The sequence below is a fragment of the Triturus cristatus genome, chromosome 4_2 (assembly GCF_964204655.1).
Source record: "Triturus cristatus chromosome 4_2, aTriCri1.1, whole genome shotgun sequence".
Lineage (NCBI taxonomy): Eukaryota > Metazoa > Chordata > Amphibia > Caudata > Salamandridae > Triturus > Triturus cristatus.
In genome coordinates this window covers 371,276,040-371,301,959 of record NC_140586.1, presented here as the reverse complement: position 1 = coordinate 371,301,959, position 25,920 = coordinate 371,276,040, and the positions used below count along the sequence as shown (strand labels likewise).

Sequence of the window (25,920 nt, the reverse complement as noted above, 5' to 3'; positions counted from 1 at the left end):
CTAATTGCGCAGGGACACATACTGTGATGAACAACACAGTGAGAAATGGCTTTTTCTCCTTTGTGAACATCAAACTGATTGTCCATAAACATGAATAAAGTTGAATTCTCTTCAATATTATATATGTTTGTTAAACTCTGTGAACTCTTCTTTGTTTCCATTCTAATGTTGTCCACTGGGCTGCCAAATCATTAAAAAGTAGATGAGATTTGGTTTTTGAAAATGAACAATTTTGTAACTGAACTTTTTGCAAACATCAGTGTTATGTTCGCGAACATGCCACATATTTTAAACAAAATGAAATTTAGATAAGTTAGGAGCTGATTCACAAAAGGCCTCGGCACTGGTGGCAACATCTCCACAATGGGAAAATGCAGTTCAGAGGTCCCACAACCAGGAGCGGCCGCTCATACTATGAAGAGGTGGCGGCACACAAAAAAAGACAATAAAAAAATGTTAATAACATTTCACTTACCTGCTCCAACGGCTGCCGCCTTGCACCCGATCCTCGCGTCCTTGTCAGGAGCCTGGTGCTCACTGCGCAGGCTACCAACCCCAGAGCTGCTTACATGCTGGGAATGATATTCCCAGCATGTGAATAGTGCTGGGATTGGTCTGAGGGTCTCCGTTCGGTGCTCAGACATAGTCTGAAGCCTGTGTTGGTTTCTCCACCCAGCTGTGTAACACAGCTAGGTGGTGAAAGGCTAAGTGCGCATGATAGTTTGGCCGGCAATACCATCATGCCCATTTAGTAGTGCCTACCACTCTCCCCTCCTCCCTGGTGCTGCAGCATCACTGTTGCTGTCCCCACCCCTCCCTCGGAGCAGCTGACAGGCAGCCTGCAGGACGCAAAATAAAATGATAATAAAAACGTTTTATTATCAGTTTATGTATGTCTTTCCTTCTGCTAACTTTCAGCAGGGGAGGCGACACTCCTCTGCTATAACGGAGGGGCCGCCACTGCCTACAACTGTGGAGTCCCCGCCACGAGTACGCAGGACATTTGTAAATGGGGCCCACAGTGAATATGTAAATAATTGGTAACTCTTAATAGACCATTTGTGCTTGATGAATATATTTAAAAAGGGGTGATTAAGATGCTCAGGTAGACCCCTTCAGGTGGATGGTCTGCAGGTTCTCCAGGAAGGCAGAGACCCTGGCGTCCACCACCTTGACAAAGCAGCATCTACCCCATTTTCAAATCCCCGTCTATCTGAGGGGGATTTTTGTGCGAGGAAGGGAGTCATTGGAGTTCCAGTCAAAGAACTCAAGTTTTGCCAAGAGGGACAAGGACAGGGAAAATGAGTGACCTTTGCCCCGCATTCAATAGGGCGGCATCACTCTCATGTTCTGATAGCCCTCAGTAAACTGGTTGCATAGCCAGCAAAGGAGCCACTGGCTTAATCAAAAAGATTCCCTGTTCTCTAACTAGAGCAGGGGGACAGCGGGTTTGGTTGGGCCGGTGCACTGCCAATATTCCGTTCCCACTAGTGATCTGCCAAATTCTACACAAGGCTCTAAGAAACAATTTTGACAAACACTTTATTCAGAGACTGTATTATCATGGGTGCTTGAGATAGGGGTGTGGGAGGTGTCTCAGCACTCCCATATATGGAGTCCAGAACCGGAGGAACTGCTTGTAGGCCTTTATTTTGCTTATTTGGTACATTTACTGCACAGTCAAAAACTATGTCATATGTCTATTTATCAAAATGCTGCTTTTTCTCATAACATGTAGATTTTTGTTTATATATTCCTTTGTCTGATAGTCACGTTATAGCATTCTCTATCTTGAGTCCATTGACACACATGCTAAGGTAGAGTGTAAAATAAAACTACAGGATACCGAACTTCATAACATTTGATTGTGTTACATACTGAACTATATGAAAATACTTATTAGAAATGTTTTACCCTATCTATATATATATACATATACATTTTGCACAGCCAGGGTTTGCTGATGGAAGTTCCTAAGCACTTTGTTTGCTTGTGTTAAAGACTGAAATGCAAGGCAAGTACCAAATCATTTGAGGTTGAAAAGCGGAATGCTTGCGATCTGCCGTGGCCTTATGACTCTGCCAATACGTGGAACTTTCCTTTTGAAGGCTGAATTGAGGCACTGGGTACACAGCGATAACAAGCTTAGAACACTGAATTACTAATGGGTATTGAAAGAGCAACAGTGAGGCATTATGGATATTGTGGTCCGGGTGACTACACAAATGTATTTGTATTACAAAGTGCGAAGGTGAAAGAAAAACAGTGGGAAATACTTTATTTCCGAAGGATTTACACTTATAAGAATGACAAACATTCACCAGCATTTAAAAACCTGTTTTTGAACACCAAAATAACGTAATTCACTGCCTCCGTAAATGAATATGGACAATGAGTCCTTTTTCAGTGTTCATATCGTGTCTGTTTAAAAGAGCCAATGACTCCGCCTAGAAACTTTGCATTTGACAAAGAATTGTCAAGATTCGAAACGCGCTATGCCTGTTTCCTGCCTGCAATAAAAGAATTTACTAAGCAACGTTGGTGTGGCCTGTCGCACGTGTCCTATTGTAGGCGTTTGGAATATGGACTGATGACTGACGCATCAGTGATGGCCCCGACCCGAGAGGCTGAGGCACTCCTCGACGTCCGGAGTCTTTTGGAATATATATATATATATAACGTGAATTCCGCTGTAGGTTTTCTTTTTCCCAAAGTAACGGACACAGACCCGAACTGGTGCTAAAGGTGCTTATTCCAACGTCGCCATAACGCGTTTCAGCTCCGTAGAGCCTTCATCACATGACATGATAACCTCATTACGTGTCTAATTTAAAGTCATGCACATCATTTCCGGGACGTCACATGGTCATAGATGTAGAAGAAAGACATCATTGTACATTTGTAAACGGCGTATTTTAAAACAGAATGTTTAAAATTCTGCTTGAAATTGTGCAAACTGTAGATGCCTAATTAGCATTCAAAAAAATACAAGTACTTTTCTCGCCTTTACAGATAGTGGATGATGTGCGTACATCATCCTGATTAGATCGTCGCATATTATGGGGTTAAATCCCTATATTAGTACAGTATATAATCAACAATCTTGACCACTATGTGTTACCACAAAATGTTGTGCAACAGTGTGCTGTGCAAAATGTGCTTTACAAAAAAGTGCAATGTGCTAAGTGCATTGAGAGTTGGGCATATATGTGACACTAAAATCTTCTAAAACCAACAACTAAATACTCTAATGCTTATTATACCTATTCGATGACCTTATATTTAAAAGTTAATTGTGTAATCAAGGGGAGTATCTATAGGTCAGTGAACATCTCTTAATTGTTGTCCAATTCAGCCGCTTCAAAATGCAATATGCAGATTCCAACATGTATAGCATATAAATACAATATCAATAAAAAATATATAAATACATAAATATTTAAAATACACACATTTATACACAATCCTAAAAAGAATCTTTTTGAGAGCGCTGATTTGAACTAAAACATAGTTCCTAATTTTTACCCTTGTGTTCTTCACCTGCCTGTTATCTGTTAATCAATGACGATATTCAACTCAGACATGTATGTAAGTCTTCTGTAACATTCAACCCTGATGGTACCTTTGAATCCAACTGTATAATATATCTTGTTTCAAGTTTTCTCAGTTGTGTGACCCTGTCTCCTCCACGTCTACTGGGCGGTACTGAGTGAATGACAAAGTATTTGAGGGCTGTGTTATCGGAGTTGTGTTTCTCTTTAAAATGGCGTGCCACAGGATATGTATTATCATGATTTGTTATGGCCCGTAAGTGCTGAAGAATGCGTTTGTGCACCTGCAACACAGTGCTGCCTACGTATTGCAGGCCACAGGTGCACTGCAGTACATATACAGCAAACTCCGTTTTACATGTAAGTAATTTATCAATTTTGTATTCTCTATCACTAAATGGAGTGCTGTAGGTATTTTTATTTATACCATGTGTGCACGCCTTGCATATTTTGCATCTGATGAATCCCCTTCTCATTTGTAGCCAACTGCTTTTGTCAATAATTTCAGGATTTGTCTTAACAACTTTGTCTCTCGTTGATGATGCTCTACTATAAGTGATGGAAACTTTTCGAGGGACAAGAGGGCCAATTACAGGGTCACACAGTACCATCGCCCAATTTTTATGAATCATTTTCTTAATCTCTTTATGCTGATTATTGTATTTTAAAATCATTCAATATTCTTCTGCCCCTTGTTTCTTTATGTTGTCATCCTTTCCTTTTTCTTTTAACACGTCACTTCTGCTTTGCTCACATGACCTTTGAATGGCTCTATCTATTGTTTTTCCTGGTACCCTCTCTGTAAGAATCTAGCTTTACTTTATCCCTGAGCTGCCAATAAGTCTCCGTTATTACTGCATATTCTACGCAGTTGTAACATCTCACCATACGGTATACTGTTGACTAAATATTTAGGATGCATACTGCTTGCGTGTAACGTTGAATTGCCTGCAGTTTTCTTCCTAAACAGTCTGGTTTGGATTTTGTGATTTTCAACATATACCTGGGTGTCTAGAAATTCTACAGAGCTGGAACTTATAGTGGCAGTAAATTTGAGATTGATAACATTGATGTTAAGTTTATGCACAAACTCATGGGCTTCCCTTTCTGTTCCCTGCCATATTACAAATAGATCGCCACATTTTTACATTATTTACCATATTCTGTTTCTGTATATCCATGAGAACCAGTTCCTCCCATTTGCCCATATGCAGGCAGGCATAACTTGGAGAGAAACTGGCTCCCATGGCAACTCCTCTAACCTGTTGGTATAGCTGGCTATTGAACATAAATATGTTGTTGTGTAAACAGAATTGTATCATGTCAATTAACATGTTGCTGTGACATTTCAGTGATATAGATCTCCTAGATAAATAATGTCTTTTTGCTTCAATACCATCTGTATGTTCAATTCTCATGTATAACGAGGTTACATCCAATGCTCTCAACAAATAGTTATCTTGCCATTCAAATTCAGAAATCTGTCTTAAAAAGTCACTTGTGTCACGAACATAGCTAGGTAGATCTTTGACAAAGTCTTGAAGAAAAAAGTCAATATATCTGGTGGTGTGTTCTAATAGACCATCCCTTGCCGAAATGATAGGTCTGCCTGCCATTTGAGATGCCATCAGTGATGTCATCAGTGATGTCACTGACCATGTCATGAGTGATGTAATATGTGACGTCATCAGCAGTGCATTGCGGGGGAGCGAGTTATAGTTAGATGAACTAACTATAACAGGGGAATTTCTAGGGTTTTGTACGAAGGAAATGTCCAGCTAACTATAACGCCCCTGAGACCTATGGTTTTTAGTGAATTTCTAAGGTTTTTTAAATGCTAATTCCTAACTATAACGCCCCTGAAACCTTTGGTTTTTTCAGTGAATTTCAAAGGTTTTTCAAATGCCAATTCCTAACTATAACGTGCATGAAAACTATGGTTTTTTCAGTGAATTTCAAAGGTTTTTTAAATGCTAATTCCTAACTATATCAGGCCTGAAACCTATGTTTTTTTCAGTGAATTTCAAAGGTTTTTTAAATGCTAATTCCTATCTATAACTTATCTCTGAAGATATAATGTTTAATGATTTTGATTGGATTTCTATATTTTTCAAATTCAGTGTGTCATTTCATTAACCCCTTCGCTGCGGCGGGAATTCCGCCGCAGCACTGGGGGGTGCGGGGGGCAGCGCGGTGGCGCTGTGCTCATGACGGAGCCACTCCGTCATGAGCCACGGTTGAGCTGTGCTCATGACGGAGCGGTTCCGTCATGACTCCGCCCAGTTGCGTTGTCCCCCCGCACATGCGGGGAAACAGCGCCGCGTAGGCGGATCGGCCGCCAACGGTCGTGACATGACGGAACCGCTCCGTCATGAGCACACGGCAACCGTGGCTCATGACGGAGCGGTTCCGTCATGAGCGGGGAAGGGGTTAGTTACATTTTTTTTTAAATACTTTTTTAGCACCATTTTTTAAACTTATTTTTTCAATTAAGACTTTTAAAAATTAAAAAATATTATTTGAACTTCATGGGTTTTTCAATTTTTTTTTTATATTTTTCAAAATATTTTTTTAACTATATGTGCAAAACTTTATTTTATATATTTTTTCCATGTTTTTGGATTCGCGCACCCACCGCGAGAGGATCCGTGCATCCAACGCGATAGGATGCGCGCACCATGCGCGCATTTCACCGCTTTTTTTTTTTAAAAAGGGGGGCCCCTGGGGTTCCTTCTGGGACCCCCTAAGCACCTCTAGAGGGTCAGAGTATTTCCACTCTGCCCCCTTTATATGTTTTACGCACTTATTCCCCATGCTTCTTCAGCCTCGCTTCTACCGATGCAGAAAATGGCCGCCAACAGTTCCTGGTTTCGAATGTAGAGAGACGCTCGACAGCCAATTAGCATTCAGCATGCGATCGGGAGGGTGCGCGCTCGGTTCGGGGAGGGTTCGCGTACGGTGCGGGTAGGGTCCGCGGATCCTCCGCGGCCATAGATATCACTAACTTTTTTACCCTAATTTTCTCAGGAACTACTGAATAGATTCACACCAAATATGCAAAAGGCATGAGTCCAAACTGAGGACTACCTCTTTGCCAAATTTGGTGTCATTCCGTTCAGCGGTTCGGGCTGTAGCTGCGACAACAGATCCTATGGGAAATTGCATGGGGGAAATGCATTTTGGGACCCCCCTTTTTTCTCGGCCCCCGCTTGACGAATCACCACGCAACTTTCAGGGTAGGAGCGGAGCGGAGCTGGCCAAAAGTTTGGAGAATTTCGCGAGGATTTGTCAACCGGCGCCAAAGACATTCCCAATAGAATGTTGCAGATTTCCTATGGAAAATAGGTCCTAACTATAACTATCTACTGGCGACCGCCAGTAGATAATATATATATATATATATATATATATATATATATATATATATATATATATATATATATATATATTATTGGACAGAAATCAGACACATGGTACAAGAGAAACTATAAACATTTCATAATAACTAATCTCATAAGTCATTAGACAATAAATAGCATAAATACATCTTACCTTTCACTTTGTATATAACCGGCAATACCTATATCCAAACATGAATTACCTACAATAAAGATAAATAGGGGCATAAATATTACTAAAAACTAGCAGCAATCTTCTGGTTAAAAGTTTTTTTTATAAACTCATATATCATTCCATAGAAATAGCCTATATTGCATATTTTAATTTGCATGGGTAACCAAAATATAGCCCTACTAAGTAGCCCTGAATCTACAAAGTGTTCCCTACCCTTTTTCCGTAGACCTCTTCAAATTGATAGGTTCGATTCAGCTTAGTGAGCCACTGACCCATTGTAGGTACCGTCGGTGATCTCCAATTTTGCAGCACCTAGGTTCTGACTACTGCTATTGCTATTGCTAGAAAAACAAAATATTGCCAATATTTTGCAGCTGCCTACCTGTGTGAGAAAACCCCAAATAAACCATAGGCATTCAGGGTAGGATAATCAAAGTGATGCAACGACTAAACACCTACTCCCAAAAGTGTTGCAATTTATGACATGTAAAAAATATATGAATCCAGTCCCCGGCCCCAGCCACACTGCATCTAAAGCACTGGTTAGAAATTAATGGAACCATCTGTGCAATCTGAGGGGAGTGTAATAGACCAACCATCTGGACAGAAAGGATATTCTGGCAAGTTGGCCGCCCTCAATGCTTTATTCCCAAACACGCACACCAGCTGCCATTCCTGGATGTTAAATGGACAATTAGTTTCCTGAGCAATTTTAGGGAGCATTTCCTTAATGAGCCTCTTGTTCTTACCCTGGAGCAGTAACCAATACCAGTTTCCAACACCACTTAGATTCTTCTCATAGGATGCTAATAGAATTGTTCTCTCCCTCTCACTAATCATTGTGTAGTTGATTTTAAGAAAGCATATTATTTGTGAAACACTTAACCATAGATCTTGACTTTGGGGTTCAGATTGCAATACAAATGATTCCCATCTTATCAAATAGGTACCGTTGTAAAAATCGCCTAGCTTCCAAAACCCTAGATTGTTATAGAACTGCAGTCCCCTTTGAGAAAATTGTAGACCCCATAGCTCACAGTCTTGAAGTGAGGTGTATGCGTGGCATGCTGGAATATTATAGGTTTTATAGAACCGCTGAATACGTGTTGCAATTAAATTAACAACCTTATATCAAGTTTTCTTAGGCAATTTCGTAGTTCGCAGAAATCCTGGTAGCTTAATTGCGCTTTCTGTTAACATAAGATTTAATATAAAATTATCAAATTTTGAGGAGGGGGTTTCTAGATGAGTTAGTAAACTAGCTAATGCGGCTTGATAATAGGTCGAAAAGTTGGGGTAATGCTTGTCCCCACTGCTCTATGTCTAGTTGTAAAATAGATAGTTTAACACGTGTTTTTTTTTTGCCCATATAAACTCACAAATTACTTTATCCAAGTCATTAAAATATGAAATTGGTATTTCTAGTGGAAGATTAGGAACAGGAACATCAGCAGGGGAAATATAGACATTTTTATAAGTGAAACTAGGCCTATTATAGTCAGAGGTAGTAACGACCATCTATCTAAAAGGTTTTTTTATTTTAGAGAGTGTAGTCCCATTGTTTATTTGGAACAGTTGGGAAAAATCAGCTGTAACATATAAGCCTAAGTATCTTATAGGTCTTGATGGCAAGAATGTTAGTCCTTCCGGTAGCTGAGACTCTGCCGAGTAGAACAAAAGGAGTTCTGTTTTGGCCCGATTGACTTTATACCCCCCAACCCTGTAAATGCCTGGATTTCCCCCTGCAAGGCCTGAATGTTTGACTTATCTGTATTCAGATATATAATCATATCGTCTGCAAACAGCTTAATTTTTGCCATCCCTGTTCGTGTGGCCAAGATTGCTGAATTAGAACGGATCTTTACTGCCAGCGGCTCAATAAAAAGAGCGAATAAAAGGCGAGACCGGCCGTAGCCCTGCCTGGTACCACACCTGATCACCACCACACCCGCCTGCTCCGCGTTTATAATTATCTTTGCGACTATAGATACTGTGTAACATGTCGATCAAGCGGGTGGAAAACCGAACTTCCTTAGAATAAAAGAAGGGCCTGCCAATCCACAAGATCGAATGTCGAAGACTGACGAAAGTCTTGCTTCCTGCTGGCTGCTGCAAAGGCAACATGACATGTGGTGATTCATTCATTGTGATGTGTGAAGTACTGTGCAGGGGCCCGAGTGTGCGGTGCACTGCTTGCCGAATACTCTGTTGATGCACAGGCCTAGCCTCTAGTGAGGTGTTTCTAAGAGTGTCCTTCCTCTCACAGATCAAGGGTAAATGGTAGGGTGCAGGCAGTGCTTAATTTTTAAAAACATAGGGGCAGATTTATGTTCCCTGGCGCATCCCTGCAAATCAGCAGGGATGCGCCAGGAAAGATGCGTCACGCAAGTTTACCCTTGCGCCATCACAGATGCGCCGCATTTACAATGCAGCGCATCGTGGCGCAAGGATAAACAGATGCGTGACGCATCTGATGGCGTAAGGGCGGCGCATTGCTGCAGTCGCGTCGCAAGCACGGCGCAAATCCAGCAATCTTTAGGGGCTGCCCATGCCTAACATGCTGCGTCATGCCTTACGCCTGCTTCAAGCAGGCGCAAGGTTTTGACGCAGCAGCGTCGGAAAAGTGACTGAGTGAAATCCTGTAGATTTCACTGCGTCACTTTTCCGAGGCTTTTTCAGATGGAACGCCCACCCTGCATACATTAAACCTGACGCAGGTTTAATGTAGCGCAGGGCTTTACAACGTGACGCATCTCCCTAGATGCGTCACGTTGTAAATAAGGCGCAACATGGCGCATGGTTTACGCCGCCGCTGCGTCACAAAAGTGACGCAACGGCGGCGTAAAAGTGGCGCAAGTCTAACATAAATCTGCCCCATAAGTTCCAGGGCTCTTGTCAGGAGGCAGGTTGCACCACACATTACCGATGCTATGCGGTCAATTATAGTAACAACACAACTTCTAGCCATCACACTACTGAAAGTGTGACAGATCAGACAATTTCAGGCCCCCAAAGCTAGAAAAATGGCTTAGGCCGCAGGTAATAGTCATATTTAATGTATAGTGCATTCATAATTAACTGTTGTTGTGGTCATATCTAAAATAGCGAGACAGCACCACCTTCTGGCAGGCTTTCACAAGCGCCGGTGCTGACATTTAAGGGCTGGTGCCAAGCACTGGAAACCACAAGCTCAAATTAGGCACTGGGTGCAGGTTTATATAAAGGGTACATGATGAAGGCGGAGGGAAGATGAACGTCACTGTGGGAGACTCAAACCTCACAACAACTCAGAGGAAAAGTGTCTATTGTTTTACATGCACATTTCTCTGTGACCCCAGAACAAGATCTGTCTCTGTTGGACATCCAGTGCTTTACTACAGGTTCCCTTCCAAGGTATCTATGCATGAAGCAAGAAATATCTCCCATGTGACATTAAAATTGTTATTAAAAAGCAAATTGCTTCCTTCTAAATAGCTCAAGGGGTTACGATGTCGACTACACACACTGGTGTGTGTGTCTGATAGCCACAGGTCCTGGTATGACTGGGCACCGTTCCTCATTCTGAAGTAAATAGAGCGAGTTCCCTTTGTAGGTTTCCACCTGTTATTTACCTTGACAGAAAAATCCAATATGGGCAAGTGGTTATCCAAAATATACGTTGCGCACTGTATGAGGGAGGCTATGCTTAAAGGGTGAGAGAGACATACACAATGAATAACAATATGCTGCAGGTTGTGAGACATGCACATAATGAGTGAGGCTGTGCTGCAAAGCCAAACCTATTGGCTTTGCCAACGTTTGTCATTTGCACCTGTTTACCAATTCCCAATTTCTAGAGAGTAAACTATGTAGTATGCCTTTATTTTGGTGGCCGTTCTTTAAGCATATATCCGAGGGATGCACGTTCATGTGCATTTTGTCTTACGTTATTCGTTCTTTCCATGTATTTATACAGCACACAACAATAAAATCTGTTTTTGTGCGGCGACCCCTGTTTGCATGCATAAGTAAAGTTGTCTGAGACAACCCACATGTATATGCCAGTCTGCATGTTGACAGTTGGCGCCTTTGAAGATGGCATGCGTGCATATTTGTATATCTCCCCAGGAGCCTGTTCAGGGTCATACACGTTTGTGAGAATCTGCTATGCAAGTGCACTTATCATACGATAGCATAACATAGTGGAGTCTGTCTGTGCATGCCACATAACGCTGTCTGACTGATTGGTGTTGTCGCTAGAGCAAGTTAAATTCAGAGTTTCTCTGCTAACCTCAAAATACACACATTATTCTATACAGAACATGAGAAATGAAGAGTAAAATCTATTCTTAAAAAAGATATGAAGGAACTCACTTGTTTTTAGAATATCAATGTACGTTGTAAGCTGTGTAAAAATATATCTGATCTTATTGTTGCTTATTTTACTGTTCTTTTGATTGTTTTTAGTTATCAGTGAGGTATGCAATATTTGAATTTCTGTTTTAATTTCAACCAATCAATTCACTAATACTTCACAGGTCCGTGTCAGGTAACCAAAGACAAAATGGAAGAACACTCTGTAGAATTAAGCTTGACGCAGCGGGGTAAAACGGCTTTCAAGGAGGGCGACACCATCACTTTTACATGTAAATACGGATTTCGAGCACCCACACCGCCAGGGAGTCTAGTTGTAAAGTGTACTAAGGATGGATTTACCTACCCCACGTGCATCAATCCAAGTAAGTGTAATGTACTTGTGTAAAACTTTTGCTAAATTGATTATGGTCAGTGGAGTTTCAAAATGAAATCTTTTTTTTTTTTTTTCTGTCTGTAATTTATTGCAACGAAGCGTTTCTCATGCTCCTTGGCACAGAAAACGAAGGCACATATGTATCATAGTGTTGTGTCGCCCTTGCACCATACAGGGGGGGCGTAAGGGGGACACAACCCTAAAGCTAGATTTACCAAGCCACACAAGGCCTCCATGCGTGGCCCTACGTGGCTTGATAAATATGGAGTAACGCAATCAAGCGCAAACCGTTCCCTTGCGTTACTCTACCCCACAGAGGCCTTCCATGGGTGCAGCGTGGGTGTTCCCCCGCATCCACTCTTGGATTTCGGCGCATTCCCAGATTAACCATTAGTGGTAATGAGGGGAAATATCTTTATTTCTCCTCGTTTTTCCATCTTTCTGTTTATGCTGCTTCTGCAGCACACGTAGAAAGAGGAAAATGCCTCTTAGGATTATTTTCTGCAGGAAGGTCTCCCTTACTGCACAAAAACAATCCTGCCTGCAACACAGGCATCCTTGTACCATGGTACAAGGGTGCCTGTATTGGCGATGTTCAGCCAAAAGTACGCCAGCACAAGGAAAGGACAGGAATGCGCCGTATGATGTTAGATAGGGCGCATTCCTGCCCTTTCCCTTTTACGCAGCAAATCACAGCAACGTGGCTTGCTGCGCTGCGCGAAAGTATGATAAATATGCCCCCATATGTAACGAGAGGCAGGGGCAACTTCTTTAATCTCAGTCTAGCAATGGAAGCCCTCTCTTTGTACCTTCATTTCCTGAATGTAAACAAATGCCTTATTATCAAGTATTCCATTACATGATGATTTGTTGTCTAGAGCATAGTTTAGGAAGTGAGATTCGGGGGTGTGAATCTCAAATTTTCCAACTAAATAGTGATGGGCTTCAGGGTGGAACGGTGAGATCACCAAGGTTCAGGATGAACTGTTCTTATAAGAAATAGAATCAGTACTGATTTACATTAGTTTGGCCTTTGCCTAGAATGGCAAAGAGGGCAAAAACAATAGATTGGAATTATTCCCTAAGTGATTGCTAATGGTTAGACTATTTGCAAGCGTTCTTCCCATCCCATTTTCCAGGAAACCTTGGGCTAGCACTGCTTTCCAAGCCTGTTTCTGCCAAAGTTTGTGAATTCTAAAAAGTAGTACATTGTCAGCCGTTTAAGAATTACTTCTCTAGGTGTGCATTTACTGCTTTGTTGGTGAACCAGTCACTATACGTTTCCCATCCAAAAACACACAAACAAGTTAACACAACGTAGTGAATTGAGAGGAATGAGAAAAACTGAAACAGACAAAACAGACCCGACTCAGGACCCAACTAATAAGTAAAGAATGCATTTATGTGTGGGGTGTAACACCCCAAACATCCCCTGAATGTACACCCCTGTTGACACCTTTATGAGGAATCACTCACACTCCAAACGCTTGCACCCTCTTGATTGTTATTAACGGTGCTGTGTATCAGATGAGATATATTTGAAATGACAGATAGAATGCTTGATTTAATTTCATCCATGGTAATTACTCTATGCCACAATTCAGTCCTTTTAGCATTTAGTCATGTGGTCAATCTAGAAAGAGACCCAACCTCACACAAAGCAGCTTGGATCAAGTTGCAGTAGAAACAGCCTAGATGAATTTCCAGCTCCTATATTCCATCTGAATTGGAACAAAAGGAACACCAAAACAGAAGACAAGGCATCTGCATCTTCATATGATGGTTGAATGACGAGGCACGCATAGCTAAACCATGTGTGCCTCTACAACGCTGACCACACAAAGAATGCATCTTAACAATGCATTCCTTTACCGTGCATGCCTTTACCATGCACCTTCGTGATAAAAGCATGACTGGTAACGGTATATGTGTGGTAAAGATCACATCCCAGCCCCCCTGAACCCTAAAAACAATCTTTTTCCCCCCAGAGCCCTAAAGCAAGCCTAACCCCCTGAGCCCTAAAAACATGCCTGACACCCTGAGCCCTAAAAACAACCCTGACCTCCCCCATAGCCCTAAAAACAACCTCGACCCTCTCTGAGCCCTAAAAATAACCCAGACCCTCCCGGAGCCGTCAGAATGACCCCTACACCCTTAAAAACAAACCACCCAGCCCCCCAAAACCCTGCCCCAGCCCCACTTACCAGTCCACTTCCGATTGGATCCTTCCTCTTCTGGTGCCCACTTATTCGCGCATCTAGACCGCGCACTGCCTTAACCACACATATGTGTGGTTAAGGCAAGCGTGATTCAGCTTGCGGAGAAATGGCATGCATGGCTCGGCCCGCGTTGTAAAGGTCGTTTCCCTCATATGAAATCTCCTCTGACAGAATATGAGAATACACTTCAGTTTGTCACACATATGTAATTATTCCACCTCCATCCCTCACCATCAAATACCAATTAATGAACATGAAAGTTAGCACATGTGTTCATCTCCATCTAAAGTAAATACCTTGTTAATGCATGACCATCTGTAGTGGGTACTAGAGAAGCATTTTCAGTTGATGACCTACGATTTGCCGGTCAATTGGAAATGGTGGGGCAAATAAGTGATGTCTTGTGTCAGGAAAGTGACCCACCTGCCTTCCAGATTCTCTGGTCTAGTGCTAGTCCTGGTTTGTAAAAATGGCAGTACATTGATGGTGCAGTGCCCCAGAACTCTCATAGGTAATGTGGCGTATTAAGAAAAGAGTAACCCTGGGCGTAGTTCGTGAAATAGCGCTACGCGTAGCTACGCAAAGTGCACTTCACATTACGCGAGCTACGCGCAGCACTTCACAAACTGTGTAGTACCCTGTTCGCACTGTGCAAGATGCCGTTTGCAATGATTGCAAGGTGCAGACAAGCATCCGGCTCTGTGCAATCATTGAAAACGGCATCTTGCACAGTGCGAGCTGTAGTTTTCTGCCGCTCGAGTAGATTTTTACTCGAGCGGCACCTTTCTCAACGCGGACTTGTAGTTTCTCATTGCGAGCAGTCGCGTGCATATGCGACCACTCGCAATGAGAAACCTGACCTCCCCGCATTGAGAATCTCGCCGGGTGGTTTATTTTTCCACGCTCGCAATCGGCAAATTGATGTTGCGGATCGCGAACGAGGAAAAGGTCTCGCTGGGATGTCATTTTGCTTGCTCGCGGTCGCCAACTTGACGTTGACGACCGCGAGCAAGCAAAAACTGACCGCTGCACTACGCTTCGCGGGTTTGCACTGTGCTACGTGCAATTCGCGTAGTGCGAAGTAGTGCAAACTTCGCAAACTACGCGAGCGTAGCGTAGTGCTTTGCCCAGGCTTAGAAAAGAGCACTAGCAAATCTGCTCCAGATCAAAAGCACCCAGCAGTGTACTGGCCAGGCAGTGCAACCAACAGAACATACTCAATATGTTCTGCTTTATCCCATAACAGGCATTCCTCTCATATTGTTTTACGGGCTGAGGAGATCATAATGCCCTTTGTGCGGAAGACATGTAGCTGTTCATCAGGTAGCAACCATAGTCTGGCACGCTTTTCATGGAGATTGCCACTACATGGAAAGATATTTAATTACTATCCTTAATTCTAATAATATATACCTTCCAATTAAGTTTATGTGGAGTCAAGAATAATCTCAGGCATATAAGAGGGTAAGTCATGGCCTGCTGAGGGGCTGGAAAGATGGTGCCCTGCCAAAGTTATTACTAAAGATTACAGGCTCTGCCTACATTTCTTACACACGTTCAACAGTCCTTTCTACTTACCACAATTAGCTGTGAGCTGACTGTGAACCTTTCAACACCATTAGGGCTACAAAGCCACAGATACTTTATGAGACCAAAGTACCTGCTGAAAGGGGGCTCTGCCGTAGACACTTCTGCTGAGGAATGTCTTAAGGGGTGAATCTATAACACATGGCCAGCCAACAATTCTTTATATGTTTTCTCAGAATCCCCCAGCAACACCAACTATACAACAGTGCCAGACCTCACGTTTACTTATTACATAAGTGTCGTTTTTCAACTGGCATTGGAAAATAATAAAAAAAATATTACTCAAAATAAGCAACGTTACACACTATGATATGGATGATGCTGTTAAATGTCTTGCTCCCTGTTATGCATTTGCAGCCATAACTGTGTACACTAGAAGCTTTTGTTTTGTCTAGACCGGAAGGCATAAACATTATTAATTTCCATGATGCAGACTAAATGATACAACGCCCTTTAGCATAAGGTTACATTTATCCATCTAGTTCACTCTATGATGCCTGGATAGGTTTTCAGTAGAGCCCCAGTATCACTTCCAGCTTTATGCTAACACACATCTCATCCTCACTTATGTGAAAGTAGTCAACATTAGCTGCTCTTTATAATGTAGGGACAAAGAATCAGTACTGCATTACAGCACAGGGAAGGGATGTGAAATGTATTGTTTAAATGGTGGGGATGGCATGAAAGGAGAATCGTTAATGGAGTGTATCACTGAGTGCATTCCAGAGCCCATGGTAGAGGGGCTGTTGGGCTACCTCTTCACTATGATGGGTCATCAAAGCCACAGATCTCTCTCAGCAATATTATGTTCATCTCTGGTTGTCAGAGTCTAAATATATCAATGTTCACTGTGGAGATGCACTATGTTGGTATTTTTCAGAACATCAGAAATTGCATTTTACTTATATGTCCATTTTTCACAAATTCTAGTGCCTTCCATAATTTGGAAAGGGGCCTTCAATTGTAAATTCGGACAATATGGTATTTTTTCCTCAGTACATACAGATATTTGTTTCATTTTCTGCAGCTCCTTGTCGTGTATCACAAGAGGGTACAGATTTGCATAATTTAGAACTGGTGGGAGACGAATTGACATTCCATCATGGAGCCATCATTCAATTTAAATGCAAACCTGAATATTCTGCAGTGGCTTCTCTAAATGGAACCTGCAAGAACAACAACATAGTATATCCCACCTGCATGCCGAAACGTAAGTGCATCCATCTGGTCTTGGAATCACGCATGCATAGATTTCTGAATACTTACTCATGTTTTCTTCAATTGTGTGTTTTTCTTTGAATTTTCTCCAAAGGCTACCATGCCAATTCTGCTACATATGGCATTTTTATGAATTGCATACATATATTATCAACCCCACCTCTTGTTGAGATGATTCCCCACATGTTAGTTTAAATATCTCTCAGATAAGAAAAGTTAAAAACTGAAGGGATATAAAGTGAATTTATAGAACACATCTTTGTTTTTAATTTTACAAGTGACAATCTTTCTGCTTCTGGAACAGGAGTGCAAAGTATTCGGTGTTCTGCTGTATACTCATTTGTAGAAGTAATAGTCCTGAGAGAAAGGGAAAAGGTCTTAAATGGACAGTGCAAGGTGTTTTCGCCTATAATACTTAGGAGATCGGTATACTACACAAAACACACCATTTCACTTTTAGCAATAATAATATTAATAATATTTATTCTTGTAGAATGCTTAACATCATTTTTTTCTTGTTTCTAAGCTCTGTAAACACCAGGCATTTCTACTCAATTTGATGGCACTCTATTTACCACACTAAGGTCCTCGTCGCAAGTGCCCCCTTGTGGAGAGTATTAGTTCTGCGTCCATGGAGTTAACAATAGTGGAGGTCCCTTTACCTCCAGGGGTGCGGAATTAATGGAGATTCTGGGTTTAACTATGAGAATCCCCTTAGGAATGAGGACTTACTATGGGAATTGGTAATTCTGGATCTGATTCCTCTGTAATTCTTCAGTTTCTCCAATATTTTCTCAGGTGATTTCAGCTGCTGAAAATCTGAGAGGTGCAAAGTAACTCAATTGATCAGTCTAAATAAGTCCATTAACAGGCGTACTAGCCCCACAGGCAATTATACAAGCCTTTAGTGCTCAATTTGGGTAACAGGAAAATGAGCCCAGAACTTTATTCTCAGCTCACAAGTGACCTAATCAGTGCTAGATATATGTCCATATGAAAATAAATCCTTGCAATAAGAGGATAAAAAACGCATTTTCAAGACGGTCCGTAATGTTCAACAAATAAAAGTTTATTCCATTTCAGACAATTGTTATCACATCCAATAAAACAGTTTTTTTAAACAAAATTTATTGTAGTTTCAAAGAATTCAGACAACATTAAACTGGAAATGGACCTGTACCAGCTCACATATCTAATGTACAGTGACTTGGTTCTCATTTGATTGTAACGATAACGTACAAAATTATGCAAATAAGACACTTGATGTTCTGATTACAGTCTTTCTCCTCACAAACACTTAGCGCTTTCCAGCTTATTTCTCTCACATCCCCATTCTATATCAGCCCAGTAACCATCCTCCCCCCAAAGTCCTCTCCCCATCCCTCAGTCATGCCCAAGTTTGCTCCAATTTCTGTAGGTAGCATATATGTTAGGATTCTTGTTGAAGTGGTTCCATGTAGTTCTGTGCGCCATCTCATACTCCTATGACATCCCATCTCCATTCTCCTTGAGTGTGATCTCCTTATGGAAATCTATCTCTCAATGCTGCTACTATTTCTATGGGTTATGTGGTATCTCCTCAGATGAAGAGGGGTTAGGGTTCTGCAGGACATCTCCCAAGCCCTGACCACGTCTAGTGAACCATGACCTTGTTTGGCCTCCCGGAGCCTCAATACACTCTCATAGCCCACCAACCTTATCAATTCTCTTTTCCAGACCATCACCCGGGGCACCCTCGGTGCCTTGCAGTTTTGGGGGATTTTGCGCTTTTCAATGATGAAAGCCAGATATTGAAACCCACTTGCAGCTTTAGTTTTGGCAGGGTGCGGGAACCAGCTCAAAAGACTATGCAGGGGTGCAGGGGATCTCCCTCTCGATGATCTCTGCCAGCAATCCAGTAATGTTCTCCCAATAATCTGCTAACCTCGGGCACTCCCAGTACATGTGAAGAAACTCGGCTCCCACCTCCACAAAGTGGCTGTTTATTCTTCTAGGGGTGAGGTATGCTCTGTGCAGTACGTAAAGGTTGATAAGTTTAAAGGGGGCATTCCCAGACACCTGGGTTTTCACTCTAGTACGATCTCCCAGTCCCTTTCAAGATGAGAATCCCCAAGTCATTCTCCCATTGGTCTCTAAGGGTAACATCAGATCTCCCTGTGTGCTTTTATACAAACAGGTAACAGCTTAAAACGTCCCCGGTGACATAACCTAGTATTTGCAGCCCCTAGCATGATATGGGCCTGTCAAGTCTGTACTCCAGTGTCCATGAACGATTGCCGTACCCGCACCATGGAGGAGGAAATGGACATGAGGTAGGTCATGTCTCAGGAGGAACTCCTCAAACAAGAGGAGCATTCCAGCCTTATATAGGGCCCAAGCTTCATCGCCCCTGCCGTCACCCATTCCGTCAGTCCCCGCCAGTCTCCCCTAATGGTGGAGCTCCACCAGGAATCCCATCGGGATGTTGGGGGAATACAGCAGCCTCACCCGTGTTTCTGCAGGCTTCAAGCCCACCTAATGAAATTTCAGAGTGTCTCCTGTGCTGGGCTGTGAAGCCTAAGAAGCACCCTGGTCAGTCTGTGAAGGTCAGGGACAGAGGGACCTATTTCCATCCTGGGGTGAGTCTGCCCGCTTGCCACTACATTAGCCACTGGAGCAGTGCTACCAGATAATAGTTCTCAAAGTCAGGGATGGCCAACCCACCCTCCATCGATGGTCTCTGAAGTGTGGTCAGGGTCACTCTCCTGTGGCCCCGGCCCCATAAGAAGCCCGTAATCAGGGGGCGTGGCCAACTGCCGAGCATGGAGGACGTGAGCTGAAGGAGCTCCGTCCATTACCCTGACACTACGCAACTTATCCTGATTTGCACTGGACCTACGCGGCTGAGCCGCCTACCCTGACGTGGCGGAACACTCCGGGACCCAGTAGCTGCGTTCAGATCGCTCTACGACGGCGGCGTCCCGGTAAACAAAGCTCGTCGATCCTGACCGGCATTGGAGGGGAGGAGCCGCGTCCCACGAGAGAGACCGTCCCGCTGTTCTTCGGCGACCGCAGTGGCATGTGTGGCGGCGGCGGGGGGTGCTGGCTGACGTAATACTCAATCGGAGGTGGAGTGGTGACTGCCTGCGGTGAATGTCCTCACGTTCGGCCCACGACATCGCAGCGACGATCGCGGCGGAAAACATGGCGGCCATCGGCGGACGGATCTGATCTGGTACAGATGCGCTCATGATAGCACAGGACCGGGTGAGAGGGGAGCGGGAGCTGTGTGCAACCGACGACGGTGAAACCCCTCCTCCCCCCTGCAGGACATCGGTGCGTAGTGACTGAAGGACGGAGCTGCCCCCCCCCCCCCTGGCGAAGCATCGGACGTCCGGCCCCCCCCGAGGCAGAAGGGAGCTATGCGTTGGGACATACTACGGTGCCGTCTCCATCTGGGGTGACTACTAGCCTTCGCGACACGGGGCGGTGCGCTGTTGCTGGGCCCCCATGTGCCGGCTCGTGCTTCTGCCCCCGTGCATAGTGTCGAGGAGTGGTGTGGGGGTCACGCGGTGACAGGGTGGATACTGTCCCTGCTGGAGCCGCTCGGCACCTTATCAACGGCGTGGAACCTGCGGCTGCGGCTGGCCAGCTGAGCAGCGACGACCGGACCTTGATAGTTGGCACCGGGACCACACTGGAACGGATGCGGAGGGGCGGAGGGCGAGGCATGATGGGACGCACTACCAAGAGCAAACAAACGGCTGCGGCCGCTGGCGGCGCGACGCAGCACCAATTCAGCAGTGATCCCTTCAGTGCCTCGGGCGGTTCCGTGATACCTCCCACTGGAACTGATTCGCATGATGCGAAGCTGGACTTGATCCTGAAAGAAATACGGGACTCGCGGGTGGCATTGGAGGCGCGTATGGGAACGATGTCCGCCAGTCTTGGATTACTCCAAGCCGACCACAAGAAACTGGTTGATAAGGTCAAGACCAATAAATTAGCGTTGGATGATCTTATACCTCAGCAGGCCCTGCACTGCACACAGCTCGACCAATTTCAACGCCAACTGAAAGGCCTGCAGGACAGAGTGGACGATGCGGAAGGGAGGTCCCGCCGCAATAATGTCCGCATTCTAGGTTTGCCGGAGCGCAGCGAGGGACCCAATCCTACGCAATTTGTTGAAGACTGGCTGAGGGACGCGGTGGCGACGACAGGCCTCACATCCTTGTACAGTGTGGAGAGGGCGCACCGGGTGCCTCCCAGGCCTCCTCAGCCGGGGGCGCCGCCTCGCCCAATGATAGCGCGCATTCTACATTACAAGGACCGTGACACGATCCTACGAGCTGCCAGAGAAAATGCTCCCATATGCTTCGAGAACAAGACTATCTCCCTGTATCCGGATTTTACACCTACGGTACAGAAAGCTAGGGCTACTTTCTTGGGAGTCAAGAAGACCCTACGCGCACGTAACTTGAAATATGCGCTGCTTTTCCCTGCCAGGCTGAAAGTGATGCATGGACAAAAATCATATTTTTTTGATGACCCAGCGGAGGTGGCGGACTGGCTTGAAATAACCTTTACACCGGGGTCTTCACAGACATCTCTTCCGTCGGGACAGCTGCGGAGGGCCTCCCCGGGTCACTCTACCGGTATGCCCAGACTGGGATCTGGCAACTCTATACTCACGACGGACGCTGGCCCAACACCGGAACAGATCACGAACAGTCAGCAGGATGCACTCCTGACGGCGGCAGCGCTGGCTGCTCACGATGCTCAGACTGCGGAGATCTCGGAGCACTCTTCAGATGGGAGCACGGTGCGCTCCGACTCTGACACTAGTTTAACATTGTTCCCTTCGATTACGGCACAAGTTGCCAAGGACTTCTGAGGTTATGATCCAGCGGTCCAGGAGTGGTAACGTATAAGGAGTAGTGTAAGATGGGCGCTATTGAGGGTGGCTGCTGTGTTGGGTCTAGTATGATTAAGCTGTATAGGGCAATACAATACTGTATCCAGGACAGTTTCAAATGGGTGCTACGTTGCCTCTAGGAACCGACGCAGCTTGGGCCATTACTCCCCAGGCAAATGCGATTCGGCATTTATTGTTTGGAATCCATGTTGGATTTTGGTTTCAGGTTTGGTCCTCTGTTGTTACTCGGGGGAACCTGGTATTGGGGTATGTGAATGTTCAAGCATGTTCGGTGCATAGACAGTTGATTTCTTTAGTGATTCGGGTCCCACAGGCTGCATGGACACGACAATTTCTGACCCGGGATGGCGTCACATAACACATACACTTCCTGCACCTGGAATGTGAGGGGCATGGGCTCTGTCCATAAAAGGCACCGTATTTTGGCACAACTCAATAGAAGAAAGGTCGCAATAGCATACTTACAGGAAACCCACCTTAATGTTGACGAGGTAGCCAAGCTGCAGAAGAAGTGGAGGGGACAACTGTTTGCTACTAAGTATTCGGCTTTCTCAAGGGGGGCGGCGGTATGGCTGCGTAGCAGTGTCCCTTTCAGACTCCTAGAGCAGAAGGTAGACGCTAACGGCAGGTATGTGTTGCTTCATGGGCTGTTAGATGGGACTCATGTGGTCTTGGGTAGTATATACGCGCCAAATACGGAACAAGATAAGTACCTAACTACACTGGGCGCTGTGTTGGCGGATTGGGCCGAGTATCCTTGGGTGTTAGGAGGCGACTTTAATGCCGTGTTGAACGTCGAGCTGGACAGGTCCCACCCCCCCTTGCACGCTACGGAAAGCAAAAAACAAGCAGAGGCTCTTGGGAGATGGGCGGAGGGCTGGGATCTTCGTGATGCATGGCGGGCTAAACATCCGGAACACAGGGAGTACTCCTTTTACTCACCACCACACAGACTACACACACGGATTGACCGGTTCCTCTGCTCCAACGCCTTGTTGGGATCCATTACTTCTGTACTCCATATGGGTAAAACCCTCTCGGACCATAACCCGGTGGAAGTCACTATGCGGTGGGGTAAGATTCCCACTCCTGTCCCGACTTGGAAACTGCAGCCCAATATGCTGGAGGACCCGGTCTTCCGCCGCGCCCTGTCGGAAGCGATCGATCATTATTTTTTGGAAAATGCAGGCTCTGCTAGTAATCGCCGGACGGAATGGGATGCCTTTAAAACGGTCATCAGGGGAGTAGCAATCAGCACTCAGATAGGAGTTAGAATTGATTTAATAGAACGGCTCACGAAGCTAGAGGGTACATTGGCGGCACTAGAGGGGAGGGCTCCGGGGACTGGTGAACAAGCGACACAGTTGGGAGAGGCCCACATACAATATGCTGCACTGCTTGAGGAACTGCGCGTTGTTGATCACCGGCTATATGTACAGAAACAACACACACAAGCTGACCGGTCGGGGCCGCTGCTGGCACGGTTGGTTCGTAATACCCCCCCTCCGACTCCCATTTTGGAGATCCGGAACAGAGAGGGTACTGTAGTAGACACGCAATTAGATATTAATAATGCGTTCAGGGACTATTACGAACGACTCTATGAGCCACCTCCTGGACTTACCACCACTGATTTTGAGCCTTTTTTCAGCGGCCTGCACCTACCGCACCTTACACGGCAACAGCAAGACGAGTTACGGAGGCCGATAACAGGGGCAGAAATTCGGCAAGCGATTAAAGCTCTACCGCGCAATAAAGCTCCAGGGAGCGATGGCTTGCCGGCCGAATTTTATGCGGTGTATGCCGACATGTTGATTCCCCGCTTGCAACGTATCTATCAGGAGGCGTTGGAACTGGGTGAGCTCCCTGCTTCCGCCCTGCAGGCGTTAGTGGTCTCCTTATTAAAGCCGGGGAGGGACGGTTTACATCTCTTGAATTACAGGCCACTTTCGCTTCTGAATACGGACTACAAGATCCTGAGCAAAATATTGGCTACCCGTCTCGGGCAGTATATTTCTACATTGATACATATTGATCAGTGTGGGTTTGTCCCTGGTAGAAATACGGCACTTAATCTTAGACGACTCCATCGGGTCATGTTGGGCACACTTGGCACGGGTACCAACGAGGGATGCATATCACTTGATCTGCGTCAAGCATTCGATACCCTGCGTTGGGACTTTATGTTCTATGCCCTTGCTCGGTTTGGTGTCCCAGATGAATATATAGCGTGGGTTCGCCTATTATATACTAAACCCACTGCACGGGCGCGTACCGGTCAGCATATCTCACGACAATACGCAGTGGCTCGGGGAACCAGGCAGGGTTGCCCCTTGTCGCCGTTGTTGTTTATTCTGGCTCTCGAGCCACTTCTGCACCGACTCCGGGTTTTCACAGCCTGTAGGGGCATAATGCGGGGTCACACATCCCACACTGTCTCAGCATATGCAGATGATATTATCCTTTATCTCCAAGATATGGAGGTTGACCAACACCCAATGCCTTCCATATTTAAGATGTTTCAGGACCTTTCTGGGCTGGCTATTAATGCCGATAAGTCATATGCGTATTTTTTTGATGCACCGGTGCGGAGTGGTCCCTTTAAATTCGGCCCCTGGACGTTTCAAATAGCACCTGTCACTTTCAAATACCTTGGAATACAGATTTATCGAGATACCACAGACCTCTTGGATGGCAATTTGATGCGCGCGATTGCTGCGCTCAAATCCCAAATCCAATTCTGGGTTTCACTGCCCCTTTCGGTGGCGGGCAGAGTGGCCATCACAAAAATGGTGCTCTTGCCGCGGCTCCTTTATTATTTCACAAATCTACCTATCCTTATCCCTGTGAAGACCTTTAAAGTGTTGAACTCCCTGGTGATAGATTTGGTGTGGGGCACTGGGAGAAGGCGTATTAGCCTAGCGAAATTGCAATTGCCGACGAAACAAGGAGGGATGGGGGTACCAGATCTCCGTGCTTATTGTTATGCTAGCCAGTTGCAGTGGCTAGCTTACTGGCTTGCAGGACGTAATTTGAATGAACTGGATATGTCACCGCACGACAGGGACAAGGGGATTATTCACAGGCTCTTACTACCGCAGGCCCCCCTGCCGGCGTCGACGCCCCACTTATTGAAATTAGCTATTACTTACTGGAGAAGTGCGGTGAGATACACGGGGCGGGCGGTTCCATATGCCCCCACTATCCCGTTGCTGGGTATTCCTACACGATCGGGATTGACTACTAGCCGTGCTCTGAGGGTGTGGGAGGATGCAGGAGTCACTACGATCGGAGAGTTCTACTCGGAGGGTGTCCTGATGCCACATGAGACGTTCGTACGCTTACACGGTGTCCCTGACACAATGTTCCTCTTACATGCCCACATATCCAGATATATACGCATCACATGGCCGCCGGGTGATACTGAACAAACCACGAGTGCCTTACTTACCATGCAATACCTAATGGGCCATGGAGCGCGACTAACTAAATGGCTCGCCCACGGCATTCGCACTGACACGGCGATCTCCTTGCGACTGGTGCGCGACAAGTGGGAAGCAGATGTAGGCCGGGAGTTTACGGATGGGGAATGGGAGACGATAGCGGGGCACCCCAGGAAAGTGTCTCGCAATCCTAGATTTAAATTTATCCAGTTGATGTTGCTACACAGAGCCTATTTAACGCCGCGCAGATTGCACACTATGTATCCAGGAGCGAGTGATACCTGCCCGCGCTGTTCTGCACCCAATGCGGGATTGATACACATGGTGTGGGATTGCCCCCGACTACGGTACTACTGGGTGACAGTATGCAGACTAATAGCGGGTGTAACTTCGGTGGGCCATACAGGCACCTTGGAATATTGCATACTGGGATTAGGGCCGCGGGGTAAGAAGGGTAACCCTGCCTCCCGTTTTGCTAACCTTGCGCTACTGCTGGCTAAAAGAGCCATAACCGCGCGGTGGAAGGCTACTAGGGCCCCGTCCCTACAGGACTGGCATGCAGAAATGGTGAAGTGGGGAAGGGCTGAGGGGGCTGAACTGCATAGAGAGGAGTTTAGGGGACTCAGGAAAACACCTATCTCGTTGAGCTGGAATGCAATGCTGGAGGACTTTGTTGCTATAGATA

At 45.2% G+C, this 25,920-nt stretch overlaps 1 protein-coding gene across 2 annotated transcripts in view; it reads left to right on the top strand.

The window, feature by feature from the left end:
* The window catches only part of LOC146833911 (complement factor H-like), a 601,647-nt gene that overhangs the window by 490,492 nt on the left and 85,235 nt on the right, over positions 1-25,920 (top strand). For both annotated transcript variants that reach the window (XM_085601821.1, XM_085601820.1), the window contains 2 exons: positions 11,642-11,842; positions 16,687-16,869. In XM_085601821.1, coding sequence (XP_085457947.1) covers positions 11,642-11,842; positions 16,687-16,869 — 384 coding nt within the window. The remainder of the gene's footprint in view (positions 1-11,641; positions 11,843-16,686; positions 16,870-25,920) is intronic.